This window comes from Papio anubis, chromosome 15, assembly GCF_008728515.1.
Source record: "Papio anubis isolate 15944 chromosome 15, Panubis1.0, whole genome shotgun sequence".
Lineage (NCBI taxonomy): Eukaryota > Metazoa > Chordata > Mammalia > Primates > Cercopithecidae > Papio > Papio anubis.
Genome location: NC_044990.1, coordinates 39,144,171 through 39,163,938, shown reverse-complemented (window position 1 = coordinate 39,163,938; position 19,768 = coordinate 39,144,171). Strand labels below are relative to the sequence as shown.

The 19,768-nt window shown below is 34.0% G+C and overlaps 1 protein-coding gene across 11 annotated transcripts in view; it reads right to left on the bottom strand.

Moving 5' to 3' along the window:
* TDRD3 (tudor domain containing 3) overlaps positions 1-19,768 on the bottom strand; it is a 244,140-nt gene that overhangs the window by 153,589 nt on the left and 70,783 nt on the right. For 10 of the 11 annotated variants that reach the window (XR_002518401.2, XR_002518402.2, XM_017951284.2 and 7 more), the window contains exon 2: positions 2,378-2,462. The exons of the other annotated variant lie outside the window; for it this stretch is intronic. Coding sequence is in view for 3 of the 10 variants with exons in the window: in XM_017951277.3 (XP_017806766.1) it covers positions 2,378-2,462 (85 nt within the window). In the remaining 7 variants the exon portion in view is untranslated. The remainder of the gene's footprint in view (positions 1-2,377; positions 2,463-19,768) is intronic. 11 annotated transcript variants of the gene reach the window in all.

Below are 19,768 nucleotides of genomic sequence, written 5' to 3'. Positions count from 1 at the left end.
AAGCAAAAATTAAAAACATTCCTTTTCAACATAAAAAGCTAAGCCTAAAAGTTACATAGCAGATCTGAGGCAGCTATCTTTAGAAAGGCCAGCTTACAAGGTTAGCCCCAGGCTGGCAGCTAGGGACTTTGCACTTGGACCATTCCCTAACTAAAAATGTAGTTCACTGTATGGATTATTCATATAAACAATATGATTTATGGTGGACATCTGTTTTCTGGGAGGGATCTGAAATTCTGGTACCTTTGCAGGCAGCCCAATAAAGGCCTTAGGTATTAGCCTCCAGAGGGCTTCCCTGGAGAGAAACACTACATATATGTTACTTTAGTGTTCACTGTTAGATAAAGGAACAAGCTCAGTGTGTACCCCATAGAAAGAAGACAAGAAAATTTGTTGATGGATTATCCTCCCAATATACAATTAGCTATGCATGTGTGGGTACGTACATATATGTACAATAAGAATCAATAATGCATGTCTTTCTCAACTAGTGGTTAATTTCCCACAATCACTCGAAAGTTGAAAAAAATTCAACAGAATACTATAAATGCCTAAATTTTATTAATAAGATGATAAATTTGGATAGATAGATTATTTGTCTGGTATAGGCTTCACCCTAATCAAAAAGCTTTTTTCCTATCATATGGCATCACAGCTTTGGACTGTAGTATTTAACCATATATTTCAGGGAAAATATAAAAGACAAATTAACTCATTCAGATAATAGTCAACATGCACCTCTTATGAGCACTGCACAAATACTTCATCTTGATTTATTTTATTCAAATTTTCATACCAATTATAATTTATTGCTATTTACCTAAGCACATAAATTAAAAACCCCAGCAAATTGTCATAAAATCTCTTTCCTAGAATCTTTAGAAAGTTTTTCTTAAATAAACAAGAAAATAGAGTCCTTTATAATATTTTTAAACAATAGAATTAACTAATTTCAATGCAAGACAAAGAAAAATAAAGTTTTTAGTCATAAATAACATGCATAATTTCTAGCTAATTCTTACTATTAAAAAATTAGTCTTTTATTTATTAAAAACCTAAATACTTAGCTCAGAAACCAAAATAAACGATCTTTTCTTGTTAAATAAAATTCAAAGAAGCTGAAAAAAAAATGACTCAGTTTAGGACATAAATTTTATCTATTTAAACCTAAGCTAATTCTATAAATATAAATTTAAGTAATTTTTTTAAAGTTAGATTTATACATTTATTTATATTTTAAATGTTCCTTGTGCCCATCATTTCTGCTTTACATTGATTTTGCAGTGATATGATGGATTTGTCAGACTATAGTTCTCTTAGAAATTTCATTGACCATATATCACAGTACATAAATTTGATTGTTTATAGCTTATTATAAAGCTACAGAGAAAAACAATCAGAGGGTAACTGTAGGAATGAGAAAAGAACATTTGTTTACTTACTTCTTTTTTTTTTTTTTTTTTTTTTTGAGACAGAATCTCGCTCTGTTGCCCAGGCTGGAGTGCAGCAGCACAATCTCAGCTCACTGCAACCTCCACCTCCCGGGTTCAAGCGATTCTTCTGCCTCAGCCTCCTGAGTAGCTGGAATTACAGGTGCACGCCACCACGCCCGGCTAATTTTTGTATTTATACTAGAGATGAGGTTTCACCATATTGACCAGGCTGGTCTCAAACTCCTGATCTTATGATCCACCTGCCTTGGCCTCCCAAAGTGCTGGGATTCCAGGAGTGAGTCACCGTGCCTGGCCTGTTTACTTACATTTTTATTTCAAACAATTTTTATAACTCTTGAAAAAATCCAAAAGCCAATCCAATTATGGAAAAAAAAAAAAAAAAAAACCGCTAGAGGGTTGAGTGGAGAAAGAGTTGAAAAGAAATATACACTAAAACATTAACAGTAATTATAAGCAGATTTAATTTTCTTATTTTGATCTTCTATTTTTTCTGAAATATTCCACAGTAAGTATTATTTCTATCATCATGAAAAGTTATTTCGAAACAATAAATACCACTGTCAAAAACCTATAACCTAGCTAGAGTTTCTATGTAAAAGGGAATTCATTTTAATGAATAGTCAGTTTTTACTACTATTATATAGCTACTATAAATGTTAAAAAAAGTCTGTAACTGATCAGTGGATGAAAAATAGGAATGTTAATTTCATTTTTTCCTTTTTCATTGGATTTTGTATAATAGATACTAATAACTTGCTAATATGAGATTACCAAATTAAACAAACATCACTACAACTTAAAATGGAAAAAATAAGAAAGATGTTCTCTATATTCATTATCATATAACCCAATTTATTCTGAGACTTTTTTATAAATATAGCTTCCAGATTTCAAATGTTTACAAGTTAATAAATATAACCTACATTGAGAGCAATCAGGATGATGTCATTTACATTGACTTTGTCAGGAGAGCTTGTGCAAGCTTCAATGCCTTCATCTGAAAGATACCTGTTAAAATAAAATATATGGCTTAATATTATCTAAAATCAAAATTAACCAAAATTCTTTTCTTAAGTCTACATGCAATTTTGTTTTCTACTATAAAGTGCTTCTGCTACAAATACTAGGGAAAGAGTCTTGGATATGGATTCCCTGTTTATTTACTATTTCTTTTTTTTTTTTTTTTGAGGCGGAGTCTCCCTCTGTCGCCCAGGCTGGAGTGCAGTGGCCGGATCTCAGCTCACTGCAAGCTCCGCCTCCCAGGTTTACGCCATTCTCCTGCCTCAGCCTCCCGAGTAGCTGGGACTACAGGCACCCGCCACCTCGCCCGGCTAGATTTTTGTATTTTTTAGTAGAGACGGGGTTTCACCGTGTTAGCCAGGATGGTCTTGATCTCCTGACCTGGTGATCCGCCCATCTCGGCCTCCCAAAGTGCTGGGATTACAGGCTTGAGCCACCGCGCCCGGCCTTATTTACTATTTCTTATAGAACAGATGAACAGTACATACTTTTCTTTTGTACCCTTAAAGAGATACTGTGTTAATAAGATTATTCATATGCTTTCTGAGAAAAGCTATTTAAATGTCAGTATACTTAAGGAATGTATAAGCTACTCTTTGCTATTATACAAATATAATCTCGACTTAAGTATCTGTTAATACAGTAAGCTCTTAAAAAGAGATTGAGATGTGCCATAAAAATAAAACTAAAATCAACACGGTTTTAAACTCAGTACAGCAGAACTTCTCTGTGGACTTTCTCACATTATCTTCTCAAGTCCCCTTTCTTTCACATAATGTTCTCAAGGATCCTTCAATAAAGAATATCAATTCCAATAACATAAAGATAGGCAACTTTTTACAATACATCTTTTACTTTTCCTATTTCTTTTCAGTTTTTTTTTTACTCATTGTCTTATTTGCCCTTTTTTCTTTTATCCAGTCCAAACCAACTATGCATCTGTCAGAGACAATTAATTCAAGAGTAAAGAGATTATTGAATCCAAAGGAAAAAAATTCATCTGTATCCATACCCATGAACATTTTGAAACTCTCTGATAAACTCAACAACTCTGGAATCAACCATCAAAAAGTCCACTTGTAAAAACCCTGATTAATATCTCACATTTTTTATAATCAGTATCAATCCCTTTAACCAAAGAGCTAATGGTACCATCATCACTGCAGACATTCTTTCACAGTTAAAAGGATCCAAGACTGCTGGTCTAAGAGATCTAACTCAAGCTCATTTTTGATGAACAGCAATTCCACCATCAACCCTCAACACTAGACTGATTCTAAGATACTTATCAAAGAAAACCTTGCCCAGAAATAGCAACCAAAAGAAGTGCCTTTAAGAAATAGAGAATAATTTCTCCAAAGTAAAAAAGCAAGTGAAAAGAAATGTGAATAGTTAGAACAGTACAGAAGAGCAATAGAAGATTAAAGTAGATAAGCCAATGAGCAAGACCAAGGAGGTAAAAGTCAGAAAAATATATATTTAAATCAAACCAAGAATGTTAACAAAATTAGGTACTATTAAAAGTTTAAGACAATGACACTGCTGAACCACAATGATAAATGAAGGCAAGTAGTTAAATGGGTGACAGAGAAAATACAAGTATATAGATGAGTCAGTAAGAATGAATAGATGGTAGGGAGGAATGACAGTATATAAGTGACCATGGAATACAAATATCTGCAGTCAATTTAGATGGTTAAAATATTGCTTTAACTCAAAATGGCTATAGTAATTTCTTTATTATCCTGTTAATTTTTCACTATTTATAGTGAAAATAGTTAACTTTTCACTATTAAATAGTTAATTTTTTTCACTATTAAATAAAATTAAATTTTCACTATTTGTCCAACTGTATCTGTAACTCTAATTAATCATCTTACAAATTCACTTTCATAAATATTATGCCCCTCTTAAGTGAAAAGTATTGTGTGAAATCAGTAATAATATTAGTAAAATGATGAAAATTAAATACCTGCCCTCAAGAAGTTTACCATCTCCTATACAGCATAACACAATACATAAACAGCTATCATACAAGGCCAAAATAACTATAAAAATGTTATAGGGGTTCAAAGAGGCTGTGGGATGGGAAAAAGTACACAGAAAAGGAACAATGTAATCAAAAACTTGGAAGTGAGTAAGTGTGAAGCACCTTCTAGGGATAATATCCTAGAGCTTTCTGACTGGAAAATGGAGAGGAAACAAGAGATAAGTATAAGTTGAGACCAATTTTAGAAAGCAACAGTGCACAAAAGGATATGGGTGATAAATTAAATTCTGATTGACTGATTACAAAAACATAGCTTTCCAAGCTCCTACACAAGAGGGAAACAGTATGCAATGACTAATAGAATATTTTGTTTTCTAGAAAGAAAACTGTAGAATTAAAGAATTATAGGATGTCAGATGAACTAGAATAGATCTTTAAAAATAATCAAAATTCACCTCTTCAACTTTACAGATGGAGTCCTAGAGATGTAAATTAAACTTGCCCCCAAAAATACAAATTTAGAAGATGCAAAGTTAAAAACAAGAATGACTCCTAACTCCCAATTCAGCACTCTTTCCATCACAACACACCATTTTCAGCTGGGTGCAGTGGCTCATGCCTGTAACCTCAGCACTTTGAGAGGCCAAGGCAGGTGGATCACCTGAAGTCAGGAGTTCGAGACCAGCCTGACCAACATAGCGAAACTCCATCTCTACTAAAAATACAAAATTAGCCAGGCGTGGTGGCACATCCCTGTAATCACAGCTGCGTGGGAGGAGGATGAGGCAGAAGAATTGCTTGAACCCGGGAGGCGGAGGTTGCAGTGAGCTGAGATCATGCCACTGCACTCCAGCCCGGGCAACAAGAATGAAACTCTGCCTTAAAAAAAAAAAAAAAAAAATTCATTTATCAAACAATTAATGCTGATACTAGTGATATGATAATCTCATAAACAAAAGCCAGCAGCTATCCAAATCAGTTTCCTAATCAGCTAGACACTTCAGCAACTCACACACACAAAAGCAGAACTAGACAAATTCAACTGGTGAGCTCCAAAGTACATTAAACAAGAACAGGTAAATAGGTATAAAACTCATTTTATAAAAGCAGTCATGCTGTTCCCTTCTGCATAGTAGAATATCAGGAAAATAATATCAACTAATTATTACATATTCAAGTTTTCAGAAGAATAAAAATATCCCATCCCTACAAAATATTAAAAGGTAAAGTCTAACAAAAATTCTAAAGGCAGAGTTGTAAGGGGTTGGAAATTTGCCTTTATCTACATAAATCAAATATGTGATTTCTTTCAAACAAGGCCCATACATCACATTGCTGGACTTAAAATTATATTACAAAACAGCATAGTACTGGCACAAAAGTAGGCAATTATACCAATGGAACAGAATAGAGAACCTCGAAATAAAGCCAAATACAGTCAACTGATCGTCAACAAAGCATACAAAAACATAAACTGGGGAAAGAACACCCTATTTAATAAATGGTGCTAGGAAAACTAGTAAGCCACATGTAGAAAAATGGAACTGGATCCCTATCTCTCACCTTATTCAAAATTCAACTCAAAATGGATCAAAGATTTAAATCTAAGACCTGAAATCATGAAAATTCTAAACATTTTCATGGTTTAGAAATTCTAAACATTGGAAAATTCTTCAGACATTGGCATAAGCAAAGAATTCATGACTAAGACCCCAAAAACAAATGCAACAAAAATAAAAAGTAGAACTTAATTAAACTAAAAACTTCTGCACAGCAAAAGAAATCATCAGCAGAGTAAACAGACTACCCACAGAGCAGGAGAAAATATTTGCAAACTATACAATAAGGACTAGAATCCATAATCTACCAGGAACTCAAACAAATCAGCAAGAAAGAAAAACAAATAATCCCATCCAAAAGTGGGCAAAGGATGGAAACAGACATTTCTCAAAAGAAGATATACAAAAAACAGCCAATGAACATATGAAAAAATGCTCAGCATCACTAATCACCAGGGAAATGCATATCAAAACCACAATGAGAAACCACCTTACTCCTCTAAGAATGGCCATAATTAAAAACAACAACAACAACAACAACAAAAAAAAAAAAAACCATAGATGTTGTCGTGATGTGGTTTACACTGCTGGCAGAAATGTAAATTGGTACAACACTATAGAAAACAGTATGGAGATTCCTTAAAGAACTAAAAGTAGATCTTACCATTTGATCCAGCAGTCCTACTACTGGGTATCAACCCGAAGGAAAAGAAGTCATTATATGAAAGGACACATGCATACACATGTTTACTGCAGCACAATTTGCAATTGCAAAGATGTGGAACCAACTTAAGTGTCCATCGCCCAAAGAGTGAATAAAGAAAATGTGGCATATATACACCATAGAATACTACTCAGCCATAAAAAAAGAATTGAAATAATGTGTTTTGCAACAACTTGGATGGAGCTGGAGGTCATTATTCTACATGAACTACAGGAATGGAAAACCAAATACTTTATGTTCTCACTTGTAAGTGGGAGCTAAGGCATGAGGGTGCAAATACATACAGAGTGATATAATGGACTCTGGAGACTCCACCGGGGTAGGTTAGGACAGGGTGAGGGATAAAAGACTACATATTGGGTACAGTGTACACTGCTCGAGTGATGGGTGCACTAAAATTTCAGAATTCACCACTATAGAACTTATCTAGGTAACCAAAAACCACCTATACCCAAAAAACTATTGAAATAATAAAATAATAAGGCCTGTAAAAGGTTTTCTGAACATAACAAAACCAAAAAACGTAAGCCTTATAGGTTTACTCCATGATTTTCAAGAAACAGGGCACCCATTCACAGCTCTCCCTGAATAATATCTTACTGATCCTTTTGTTAATACTGGACAATTGTCACAGACGGACTGAGCCTAAATTAACCATACTTTGGGATTTACAAATTAATCTTTTCATTTTTATAAACATTTAGAACTCCAATATTACCAATGAATAAAACAAGTGATAAAAAACAAAAACTCAAAGACCAACATGTGCTTCAAGAACTTCAGTAACACAGTAACTGAAGAACAACACAACACAGGATTCATCAGTCTTAACTGTGGTAATCAGGAAAGAAAGCAACTGAAAAGTGAAGCAGGCACTCCAGTTACAGTCCCCGTGCATACACCCACCTGGTGGACCTTGAGAGAAGAGAATTACCATCAGTTCCCATGTGCCATCTTTGAACACCTAAAATCCAAGGGCATTGATACAAAAGAAGAAACTGACACCAGAAGGTTCTTGTTTACTAAAACAGCCAGCAAAAGCACACTTTTTTTTTTTTCACTCTCTAATGAAGATTTTGGACATTAATATTATAAAACCACTTATTACCATTGAAAATATCTGAATACATTTTACTGATGGGCAGGGCATTAAAAGGCTAAATTTCTGCATGATACAAAACAAACAAATATTTCTCACTAGTTTTACCTTCAAATAATGCAATTTTTAAGTCACCGCAGGATAGTAAGTGTTCACTTTTTTTTTTTTTTTTTAATAGGGTCTCACTTTTCACCAGGCTGGAATGCGGTGGCACAAACGCAGCTCACAAAAGCCTCAACTGCCTGGGCTCAAGCAATTCTCATGGCTCAGTCCCCCAAGTAGCTGGGATTACAGGCACTCGCCACTATGCCCACCTAATTATTTTATTTGATAGAGATGAGATTTCACCATGTTGCAGAGGCTGGTCTCCAACTCCTGAGCTCTAACAATCAGCCCATCTGGGCCTTCCAAAGTGCTGGATTGTGGGCATGAGCCACCACACCCAGCCTTAAGTGCTCAAAATTTTTTAAAAAGGGATTTTAGAAAATGATTCCTTTGGTAAATGCTTCTATTTATGAGAAGATGTCAAAATTCTTAGAATCACTTAACTGTCTTCACCTCGTGTTCATATGTCACTTGGCATATCAAACAGATATGTCCAAACCATAGCTCAAGAATCTCGATTGGCAGAAAACTGTGATAAAACAAACACTATTGTTTTAAACTCATTGCTCCAGATGGTAGATCTCCATTACCACCCTTTACCATCAGTAAGGAAAGAAGAGGGCCAATTTTCTTTTGATCCATTTCTTTGAAAGCAGGTAAAATCGGTGAATCTAACTTACTTACTGGCTATGATGTATAGATAATGAAAAGGAGCAAGGCAAACTACAGATCAGCTGACTGAGCTAAAGAGGGCAGCCATGTCTGCATGAGGATTGGTAAAGCAGTTACTGTGTCAGATTTGATTTTTAGCTTTTAGATTTCTGTAAACCAAACAAAACAGGGCTCAGCCTGTATGTGGTACATGTGCTTTGTACTTACTAAACGTATTAGTTTATTTAAATTATTTGCTCCTGTTCACTTCCAAGTTGTCTTTGACATACAGTGTTGTGCCATAAGTGTACTTCAAATAGTATAACATTCATAGCCAACTTCTTTTCCAAGCAAGAAAAGAACCAAGTATCTTTTAGGTCACTTTGTACACACCGGGAGAGCAAAGAACACAATTACGCCTGTAACAAACGGTTCTCTGGTGAGTTGTTTACATCACACTAAAAAGTATGAAATCATTCAGTCTGGTCATTGATGTAAATATTTTACAAACTGGACATATAAAGAACCCATGCTTGCTTCAGACTTCGAGGACTACTTATATTTTTAAGGAGGAGGAATGTTTTAATTGGCCAGAAAGTGAGCCATAAAAGCAAACACAAAGTTTTATTCTCTTTTACCCACTGCCACCCATTGAAATAATGAATGCTCATTCAAATCTGAACTGCAATGTAAAATATTGATTTTGATTATTATTATTCCTAAAATAATCAAATACAGAATTATTGCACATTGATATAAACTAGGCTGATGACACATGAAAAGTCTTTAAAATGCCAATGAGAAAACCAAGAGTGAAAACATTCTTCACAAATGGATAGGGACTATGTCAAAAAAAATAAGAAGATATCTGGACAGTGACTGGTAAATGGTGTTCTTAATTGCCCCTGAATAAAACCCAAATCAAATGGTTTCATGCAGTTTTTGGGGTCTCTAACCTATACCTGATTATTTGCTACCATACTGAGGTTACTAGCCCCCACATACGATATCAAAATACCAAAATGGGAGTTTGATAAATTAACTCTTCCTTAGCCACAAAGAAAATAAAGATAACTAATTCCCAATTACTCAAGCTAAGGTGGGACAAGAGAGGGAAAAAAACATAAAAGATAATTTAAAAAAAAAAAACTTCTATTAAAGGATATTTTTGATCTCAGCAAATACGGTAGTTCCTGACCTACTACAAATTCCCAAAACTTTAATGTTGTAAAGATACTTTTAAAAATTTACCCATAAGAAGATCTCTGTTCACTCTGCCTATCCTGTTTCTGTCTCCACAGTGTAAACTAATTGTAATACACCTGCCAAAAAATTGTTTTATCTATTATTCTTATAGACTCTTAATATACCACACCTAGCCAGAGACACTGGAAGAATTAACTTGCCGATTCCCTCCTCTAGGGCAGAAGGAAATGGCTTGCAAGTTCTTGTTTATGAATATAACGTGGGAAAATACAGTATTTTGCCATAATGAGTAACAAGATTAGCAAGGTAAAAATGCTAGTAAGAATTGGGGCACAAGATTTTCTTCAGATAACCTGGTAAAAATAAAATCAATATATTCAATACAGCTTACAGATATATTGAAAGGATTGCAGATGAGAATACAAGATGGAACACCAGCAGTTAGTTGAATGAATCCATGAATTCCATGGCAAAAGCTCTATTAAGCATAACAAACAGAAGGATCAGAATTCTACAAAATGTAATTCAGAAGAGTGAGTACTACAAAAAATGGTGGAAAATGAAAAAAGAGGTTTTTTATTTTGCTACCCTTAACAACCAAGTATCTCTTCTATTAATATTACCACATTTTCTTTTCTTGTCTAGGCAAAGTAGCCACTTCCTATCCCAAATTGAATACCACAATCTGTATTCCAACAATTAAACAAGGACTTGAATCAATGCTAGCTTAAAAATTTAATTTTCTCTGTGGCTTATATGTAAATGGATCAGATAAATAAAGGTACATATTATTTAAAGTATTTCTAAATACCAGCATGTAGTGTTAATCTTAATGTAGTAAACTATTTTTAATACAAGATTTATTTTACTCATTAATAAACTATCTATTAAAATGCACTACTTTTCCGGTTTTTAGTTTTTATGATTTCTTTGCAATCACAAATATACATTACTTCCACCTTTTTTTTTTTTTTTTTTTTTTTTTTGTAAAGATAAGAGTCTTGCTTTGTTGCTCAGGCTGGTGAAAGGATTAATATGCGAAAAAAAATTTTTTAATTACTTAACACTATTTAAGAATCTTCTTCTAAATAAACAACTTCTGATGATGTAACACAATATGAAATGCCTTGATATACATCATGGTTAACATCCACTCTGGTCCAATACCAGTATTTCAGTAGCCAAACAAAAAAAAATTATTTTAAAAATTGAGATGGAAATTTAAAAAAATTTTAGGGAAAATTCTTTGTAAGTTTATATCTAATTTAACAGTATTCAAAAGTGTTTAAACTCTGAAAAGTTAAACCTAGATAGTTTTTTGTTAAGCAACTCCTTTAAAAAGCTGAAGACTATCAGGTAGCTAATTGTGAAAGCTGTACTACTTGAAAGCACCACTAGATGACAACCTTGTTTCACAAGTAAAATATTATACTCCTGTTGACGCTAAGACCCTGAAGATACACTAAACTAGCTTAAAGGTTCCTGACATTTGTTTTTTGTTGGAGAATAGGGATAACAAAGAAAATAAAATAGACTATTAAAATTTTGAATTTGTGTTTGATATAAAGATCACTCAGGGTTTTTTAAAAAAACTCATTTCATAAGCATTCAAGAGATACCTCACCAGTAGATGTATTGAGACAATTTTCTCTTCCCATCTCTTCTACATCTATATCCTTTGGAAATAAATGATTTTATAAAAATAAAGCACACATAAATTATTACAGACTAATGTTTTTCTGCTGTAGAATAGTTACAAAAAGTATTTTCAACATTATTTCAGTAATTGCTTTTCTCTGACATCAAAACAAAACATGACAATTTTAAAATAATCATAAGAAGACAGGTAATAAATAACAAACTTCTATTTTGATGACTCATATTCAAAATATTAAAATATTTTTCCCATACATAAACCAATCCATGAAGGCATTAAGCCTAGAATGCTTATTTGGTATTTAAAAAATTGTAACAGCTGAGCAAGTAAAAATTTGTAAATAATTCCCTTGAAATCCCATAATTAATATATTACAAAGTATAGTGGCAATGGTAACCTAACTATGTTGTTATTCATCTTTGTAAACCATGACTTCACATAAATTTAAAAGTACAAAATGAAGGCCTAGATCTTTTTACTTTCATTGAGGTTATAATTTACAGCCTTCCTCTAATTCTATATTTTCATACATTAATTCAGAAGCAGACTGGGATTATCTTTAATAAATCAGATTTTAAGATGTGAGATTACTTAATATTTCTGTCCTCTTTTTCTCAGCACAAAGGTAGTGGCTATATTTATTACATCAGGTCAAAAGGCTTACATGAAGCCTACTGCCCTAAACACTACACTGACTACTGCACTCATAGCATTGATGCCTACAAAGTCCATGCCGAGGGTTTCTCAAGGTGAGGCCTTCCAGAATTAACCCCAAGATGATCACATACTTGGTTAAGTTTACATAACAAATGCTATTTATAAATGTAAGGTATTATAAAAATTGGAAGGCATTTTCATGAGTAGCTGGAGAGACTATCACTTTTTAGTGAAAACTGGATGAAAATCTAAGCCTTACCTTTTAATACGTGTGGGACCCTAGTCAATTTACTTAATCTTTCTGTGCCTCAGTTTCCCCCTACCAAAAACGACAATCCTGAAAATACTGATCTACAGAGTTTTTCTAAGAAAAAATGAGGAGACAGCATGTAATATCTAGCATATGCTTGGAATACAGTAGGTGCTAAGTAAGTATTAGTTTTCTTCCCTCTTAAACATGGGGCTCTTGTTTATTCTATAAAATATTTTCAAAACATAATGATATTCAAAAATATGGATTCTAATGAGAAAGAAAGAGAATAAAATTTGTCTAATGATAAAGGGAATTTCTTCAAAGGCTAGAGCTAATAGTCAGAAGTGTATATGATTCCTTATTGGTAAGCCTGACTACATATTTCTAGCAGGCTACTCACATGGAGTTCACTGAGAACTAAAGAAAAGTATCAGAAAGAAGGAAATACTTTTTATTATTTATTTTGTTTAAATCTTTCAGTTTTACAATTGAAAGTTTTTTATCAATAAGAAAATAAGTTATTCCATTAGACTGGACAACTGTTTCTGCCTGGAACAGAATTTCTAATGCAAAATGAATTGCTATCATTTTTGTTCAATCTGCCATTTATGTCAGAATTTAAAACAATGTCAAGAAAGAGCTAGTAAGCAATAAAGTTTAAAGTTATATTGCACAGAGAAAAATCAGTCATTTTAGAATTTACATTTAAAATTTGATGTCATTCAAAATCTTAAAATGAAAATCTACTTCAATTATCATAGGCAATTAAGACAAATACCTATTTGTTTCTAGTATATGCAATCATGTCTTACAATCTAGTAATGTAACAATTTCCTGTACATTAAAATGAATTGAAAAAATGAAAGAGGCATATAAAAAGCACAATATTATAATTAAAAAGGGCAGCCATTTAAATGTGTCACTATATTAAACAGGTAAATACTAAACAAATAATTTTTTGTCAAAAAAGCGAAATAGTTCCATATATATGTTAGCTGATAAATACGAATTAGTAATTCTCATTTCCATTTCTTTAAAGTGCATCTTAAATACAAAGTGCTTAGCGTTGCTTACATTTTTGAAATAGAAATGCTGCAAATAAATTAGATTTTTTTTTCTATTGAAGGAGACCAGGAAATTTCACCCCAAAATATGGCACCCTGGTATGCTGATTATTTTTAATTAAAGGCCCTTGGAGACTGGCAGATACTAGAAGAAGCTTTACTCTGATACTCCCTTATCTGCTTAAACTCCAGACTGTTCAAAGAAGAAAATTACTACTGGTCCCTTCCTTGAGTTTTCATTAACTCATACTGCAGGAATAAAGACTGAAGTCTGTCAATACACCTGAACAGAACCATTGTCTTCTCTGTGGGCCCACAAGGCTTTGTCTCAGGACATTGTATGCTCTCCAAGCCCACTGAATTCCCCTAAAAATCATTTACTATCCCCCTTAAAATCATCCACATCTGTCTCTCCTCTGTGAAGAGTATATAAGCATCTGTACCCCCACTGCACTATTGTATAAACCATCATTCTCTTGTAATTCCCTTGTGCTATGCACGATAAAATAAATTTTGTATGTCTCTGCTATTAATCGGCCTTTCTTCAGCTGATTTTCAGCAAACCTTCAGAGGCAGAAGGGAGAGTTTTCCCTTGGCCCCTATATTAACTTAGAAAACATAATTTGACTACATCCCCCATACCTCTTCATAGTAGCCTGAATGGTGGCCCACAAAAAGATACGCTCATGTGCTAATGCCTGGGAATCTGTGAATGTTACTTTATTTAGAGAGAGTCTTTACAGAAGTAATTAAATTAAGAACTCTGAAATAAGAAAATCATACTAGATAATACAGGCAGGCCCTAAGTCCTATGACAAGTGCTTTTATAGGAGAGAGGCAGAGGGAGTTTAAAAACAAACACACAGCGTAAAGTGACACACAGAAAAGTAAAAGGCCATATGAAGCTGGAGGCAGAAACTGGACTGATGATGCCTCAAGCCAAGGAATGTCAGCAACCATAGAAGCTGGAAGGGGTAAGTTACTGATTCTCCCCTAGAGCCTCTGCAGGGAGAACAGCTCCATAGACATTTTGATTTCAGAATTCTGATCTCCAGAACTGTTAAGTGAATAATTTCAATTGTTTTAAGCCACCCAGCTTGTGGCAATTTGTTACCACAGCCACTGGAAATAAATACATCCACTACAAATTCCAGTAATTACTTGAGAAGCATTGATTTAATTAAACAAAAAACATTATTTTGAAAAAGCAGTCCATCCCTTAGTTTAGAATCTATGAAGGACATTTCTTCTATTCAACTTTAAATGCCTTGATTCATTATCTCTTCCTGAATGAATACTTTCAGTGAACCTTATTGGTTAAAGTCTATAAATAAGAAAATACAAATTACACAGTGTGACGGTGGCCCTTCTTATTATACAGAAAAGGAAAGTGGGTAAACCAGGAGCATTGAACAGTGTGGAGAGATCAGGCAAAGGAAAGACGTAGAGAGGGGATCATCAAACTCTGTCTACCTACACCTGACTGACCTCCAAATGACAAGTGCGAAACAGACTCCAAACATCCCAGCTAAAGACAAAAGATTTGAAAAAAGAATGGAGCTGCTGCATAGGATAAGAAACTACAGTTCAAACCCAGCCTCCCCACAAAAAAAAAGTACCTTTAATAACACAGGAAACAATAATCACCAGTGGAAAACAAGAGAAGAAAAATCTCTACAATTTAACACTATTAATACGCAGTACAAAATTCAAAATTACCCAACATACAAACAATGAAAAAATGGAACACATTCTGAAGAAAAAATAAAATCAATCAAATCTGTCTGATCCCAAGATGAACCTGATGCTGAAAATAATAAAGATTTAAAGTGGATATTACAGCTATTTGCACTTAAGAAAAAAAAGTTTTCAATACAGTCACACTCCACATAACATTTTGGTCAATGACAGATACATACATGACTGTGGTCCTCTAAGATTAAAATACTGTATCTTTTCTATGTTTACACATTTTTAAATATACAAATATGTTTAAATACATAAATATGTATACCATACTAAGTTGTGTTACAACTGCCCACAGTATACAGTATGATAAAATGCTGTACAGGTTGGTAGCCTAGGAGCAACAGGCTATGCCATATAGCCTATGCGTGTAGTCGGCAATACCATTAAGGTTTGTGTAAGAACACTCTATGATGCTCCCACAATGACAAAAATTGCCTGAGAACACATTTCTAGAATATACCCCATAAAGTGATGAATGACAGTATACGGTATAGGAAGGTTTTATAGAATTCCTCTGTGAAACCATTTGCCCAGGGGTGCTTTTATGGAGTAATCTCTCCCTTAATTTTCTCTATTTCTTCTATAACATCGGTCTGTTTAAGCTTTCTAACTCTAATAGGGGCAACTTTGGTCATCTGTACTTTCCCAGAAAATTACCCATTTCATATAGGTTTTTAGAAGTATTTGCAAAGTGTCTCATGACATTTAAAAAAAATTTTTTGTGTGTATATTCGAGGTTTACAACATGATGTTACAGGATACCTATAGATAGTAAAATAGTTACCACAGTGAAGTTTATTAATGTATCAATCGTCTCACAGTTACTTTTTGTGTGCAACAAGGGCAGCTAAAACCTACTTATTTAACAAAAATCTCTAATTTTAGTAACTTTAGTCCTCATGTTGTACATCTCTCAACTTTTTCGTCCTACATGTCTGCTATTTTGTGTCCTTGTACCCACATCTCCCCATTTCCTCTACCCTCCCCACTGCCTGTGGTAACCACTGTTTCATTCTATATCTCTATATTTGAGCTCTTTTTTTATTTATAATATTCCACACATAAGTAAGATCATATAATACTTTTCTTTCTGTGTCTGGCTTATTTCACTTAGCATAACATCCTATAGGTTCATTCATGGGTGAGAAATGGCAGGATCTCCTCCTTTCTAAAGGCTGAATTATATTCCATTGTATATACAAGTGACCTTGAACTCGGGTGTTAGCAGCACCAACCCCTGCACAGTCGAAAATCTGAGTATAAATTCTGGCTCCCTAAAAACTTAACTACTAATAGCCCACTGCTGACCAGAAGCCTTACCAATAACATAGTCAATTAATACATATTTTGTGTATGTATAATGTACTATATTCTTACAATAAAATGTTAAAAAAGCCATATGGAAGAGAAAACATATTTACTGTTCATTATGTGGAAACAGATCATCATTAAGGTCTTCATCCTCATTGTCTTTACGTTGAGTAGGCTGAGGATGAGGAGGAAGAGGAGGGGTGGGTCTTGCTGTCTCAGTGGTGGCATGGCAGAAATGAAAGACAAATCTACGTATATGTTAACTCACACTGTTCAAATCCGTACTGTTCAAGATCAACTGTATATACCACATTTTCTTTATCCATTTTTCCATTGATGGACATTTAGATTGTTTCCACAGCTTGGCTACTGTGACTAATACTGCAATAAACTTGGAAGGGAAAGTATCTTTATGAGGTAGTGATTTCATCTTCTTTGGTTATATACCCAGCATAGGGATTGCTAGGTCGTATTGTAGTTCTATTTTTAATTTCTTTAAGAGCTTCCATACTGTTTTCCATAAGGGCTGTACCAATGTACATTCCCATCAACAGTGTACTAGGGTGTTTCTCCACATCCCTGCCAACATTTGCTCTCTCGTATCTTTTTTGATAATGGCCGTCCTTATAGGTGTGAGGTGATACATCATAGTGGTTTCAATTTGCACGTCCCTGATCATTTGTGATCTTGAGCACCTTTTCATACACCTCTTAGCCATTTTTATGTCTTCTTCAGGGAAGAGTTTATTCAGGTCCTTTGCCCATTTTTTAATCAAGTTATTTTTAATGTATTGTTTCAAAGATGTCTTCTTCTTGTTATTTCTTATTTTACATAGTTATACTTTTTTTCTTTCAATAAGTTAGCTAATGGTTTGTCTATTTTGTTAACTTTTTCAAAAACACCAAGATTGTTCATCTGATAAATGGATATAAACAAAATGTGTTATTTCCATAAATTGGAATATTATTGTCATAAAAATAAGTGAAGGATTGATACATGCAGCAACATGAATGAACCATAAAAATGTTATGCTAAATGAAAGAGGCCAAACTTTAAAAGCCACACTTTGTATGATTCCACTTATATGAAATGTCATATAAAAAAATCCATAGAGACAGAAAGCAGATGAGAAGTTGCCAGGGTCTAGGAGGAAAGGGGAGTGATGGCAACGCATTATCGAGTTAAATGTTCTTGAATTAGATAGCAGTGATGATTACATATCTGTGTGAATATACGAAAAGCTACTGAATTATATGCTTTATTTTTTATTTATTTATTTTTTGAGACAGAGATGCCCTCTGTCACGCAGGCTGGGGTGCAGTGGCACAATCTCCGCTCACTGCACCTGTGCCTCCTGGGTTCAAGCAATTCTCCTGTCTCAGCCTCTGGAGTAGCTGGGACTACAGGCGCATCCCACCATGCCCGGCTAATTTTTGTATTTTTAATAGAGAAGGGATTTTGCCATGTTGGCCAGGCTGGTCTCCAACTGCTCCCTCAAGTGATCCGCCCACCTCAGCCTCCCAAAGTGCTGGGATTACAGGTGTGAGCCACTGCGACCAGCCAGAACTGAACAAAGGGGTGAATTTTTTTCTGTGATTTATAACTCAATAAAGTCGTTTTTTAAAAACCACTGGCCGAGGGCGGGGGCTCACGCCTGTAATCCCAGTACTTTGGAAGGCGGAGGCGGGCGGATCACGAGGTCAGGAGATCGAGACCATCCTGGCTAATGCGGTGAAACCCCGTCTCTACTAAAAACACAAAAAATTAGCCGGGCGCGGTGGCGGGCGCCTGTAGTCCCAGCTACTTGGTAGACTGACGCAGGAGAATGTCGTGAACCCGGGAGGCGGAGCTTGCAGTGAGCCGAGATCGCGCCACTGCACTCCAGCCTGGGCGACAGAGCGAGACTGCATCTCAAAAACTACAAAAAAAAAAAAAAAAAAAATAAAAACACTGCATGGCCAGGGAGAGAAAACATCAGGATTTTGGCTTATTTGCTAGAGTTACTCTTTTTCTATTCTTTTGCTCATCAATTTCTGCTTTTATAGTTATTATTTTTCTTCCTTTCTTTTTGACTTACCTCGTTCTTTTTTAGTTTAGCTGAAACTTTAGTTCATTTATCATTTATCCATTTTATTAATAAAAGTAGTAAAATAAATTTTCCTCTAATCACTGCTTAAATACACCACATAAATTATGATATAAAGTGTCTTCACTGTCATTACATTTTTTTACAATTAAATACATTTAATTGTATTTCTCCTTTTACAATTTTTTAAAATACTTTTTAAAAAGTTGTTTAGTCAAATTTTTTAATTTCTAGGTGAAAGGGCTTGTATTTGGTTTTGTTAGTAAATCCTAGTTTTAGTGCACTGTAATCAGAGTGTTTATAACAGTTCTACTTTATGGAAGTTATTAATGTTTTCCTTATAACATAATATATAATCAGTTTTTGTGAATGTGCCATATGCACTTAAGAAAATGAGTATTTTCTCTTATCAAGGTATAGCATTCAATATACAGTATACCCAGAAGATCAACCTTATTGCCTATATTGTTTACACCTTCTACCTCCTTATATTTTGTCCACTTAAATCTATCTAGTAATAAAAGCAGTATAATGCAGTATCCTGTTATTGCTATGTTTCTATGTATGTGTCCCTGCAAACGCCTGAAGTTTCTGTTTCAGAAAGCCAGTTGCTCTATTTCTTAATGCATAAAAGTTCTGGTATGATGAAAACTATTTTTATATAGCCTTAATATTTAAAAAGCAGCTTGGCTAGATATAAAATCTCAAATTCGTACTTCTACTGACTTTTCTTTGAACGCTGCTCTATTTTTGCCTTGCTTTATATATTGGTTTTGAAAAGCGTGATGCTACTTATAATTCTTTTGCTTTTATTTGAATTTTTTTCATGGTGGTCCTAAGGATTTTATCATTATCTTAATAATCTAATAATTTTTACTGGGATATGTCTTGCAGTTAATTGCTATGGATTAATCTTTCATTGCACTTGGCATACTTTCAATGTGTGGATTTCCATCTTTTTCTATCTGGAAAGTTTTCTTGAATTATAGTTTTAGATATCAGCTCTTTTCACTTGTTTTGGTTGTTTCCCCTTAGGGACTCAAATAAAATAAATATTATTCCTTCCTTGACTAAGTCTTACACTTCAACTACTTTCTCTCTGACATTTCTTCTTTCTTTAAATTCTCATAGTTGTTTTTCTTTCTTCAATGCTCTTTATCAAATTTTCATTCTAGTCCATTTT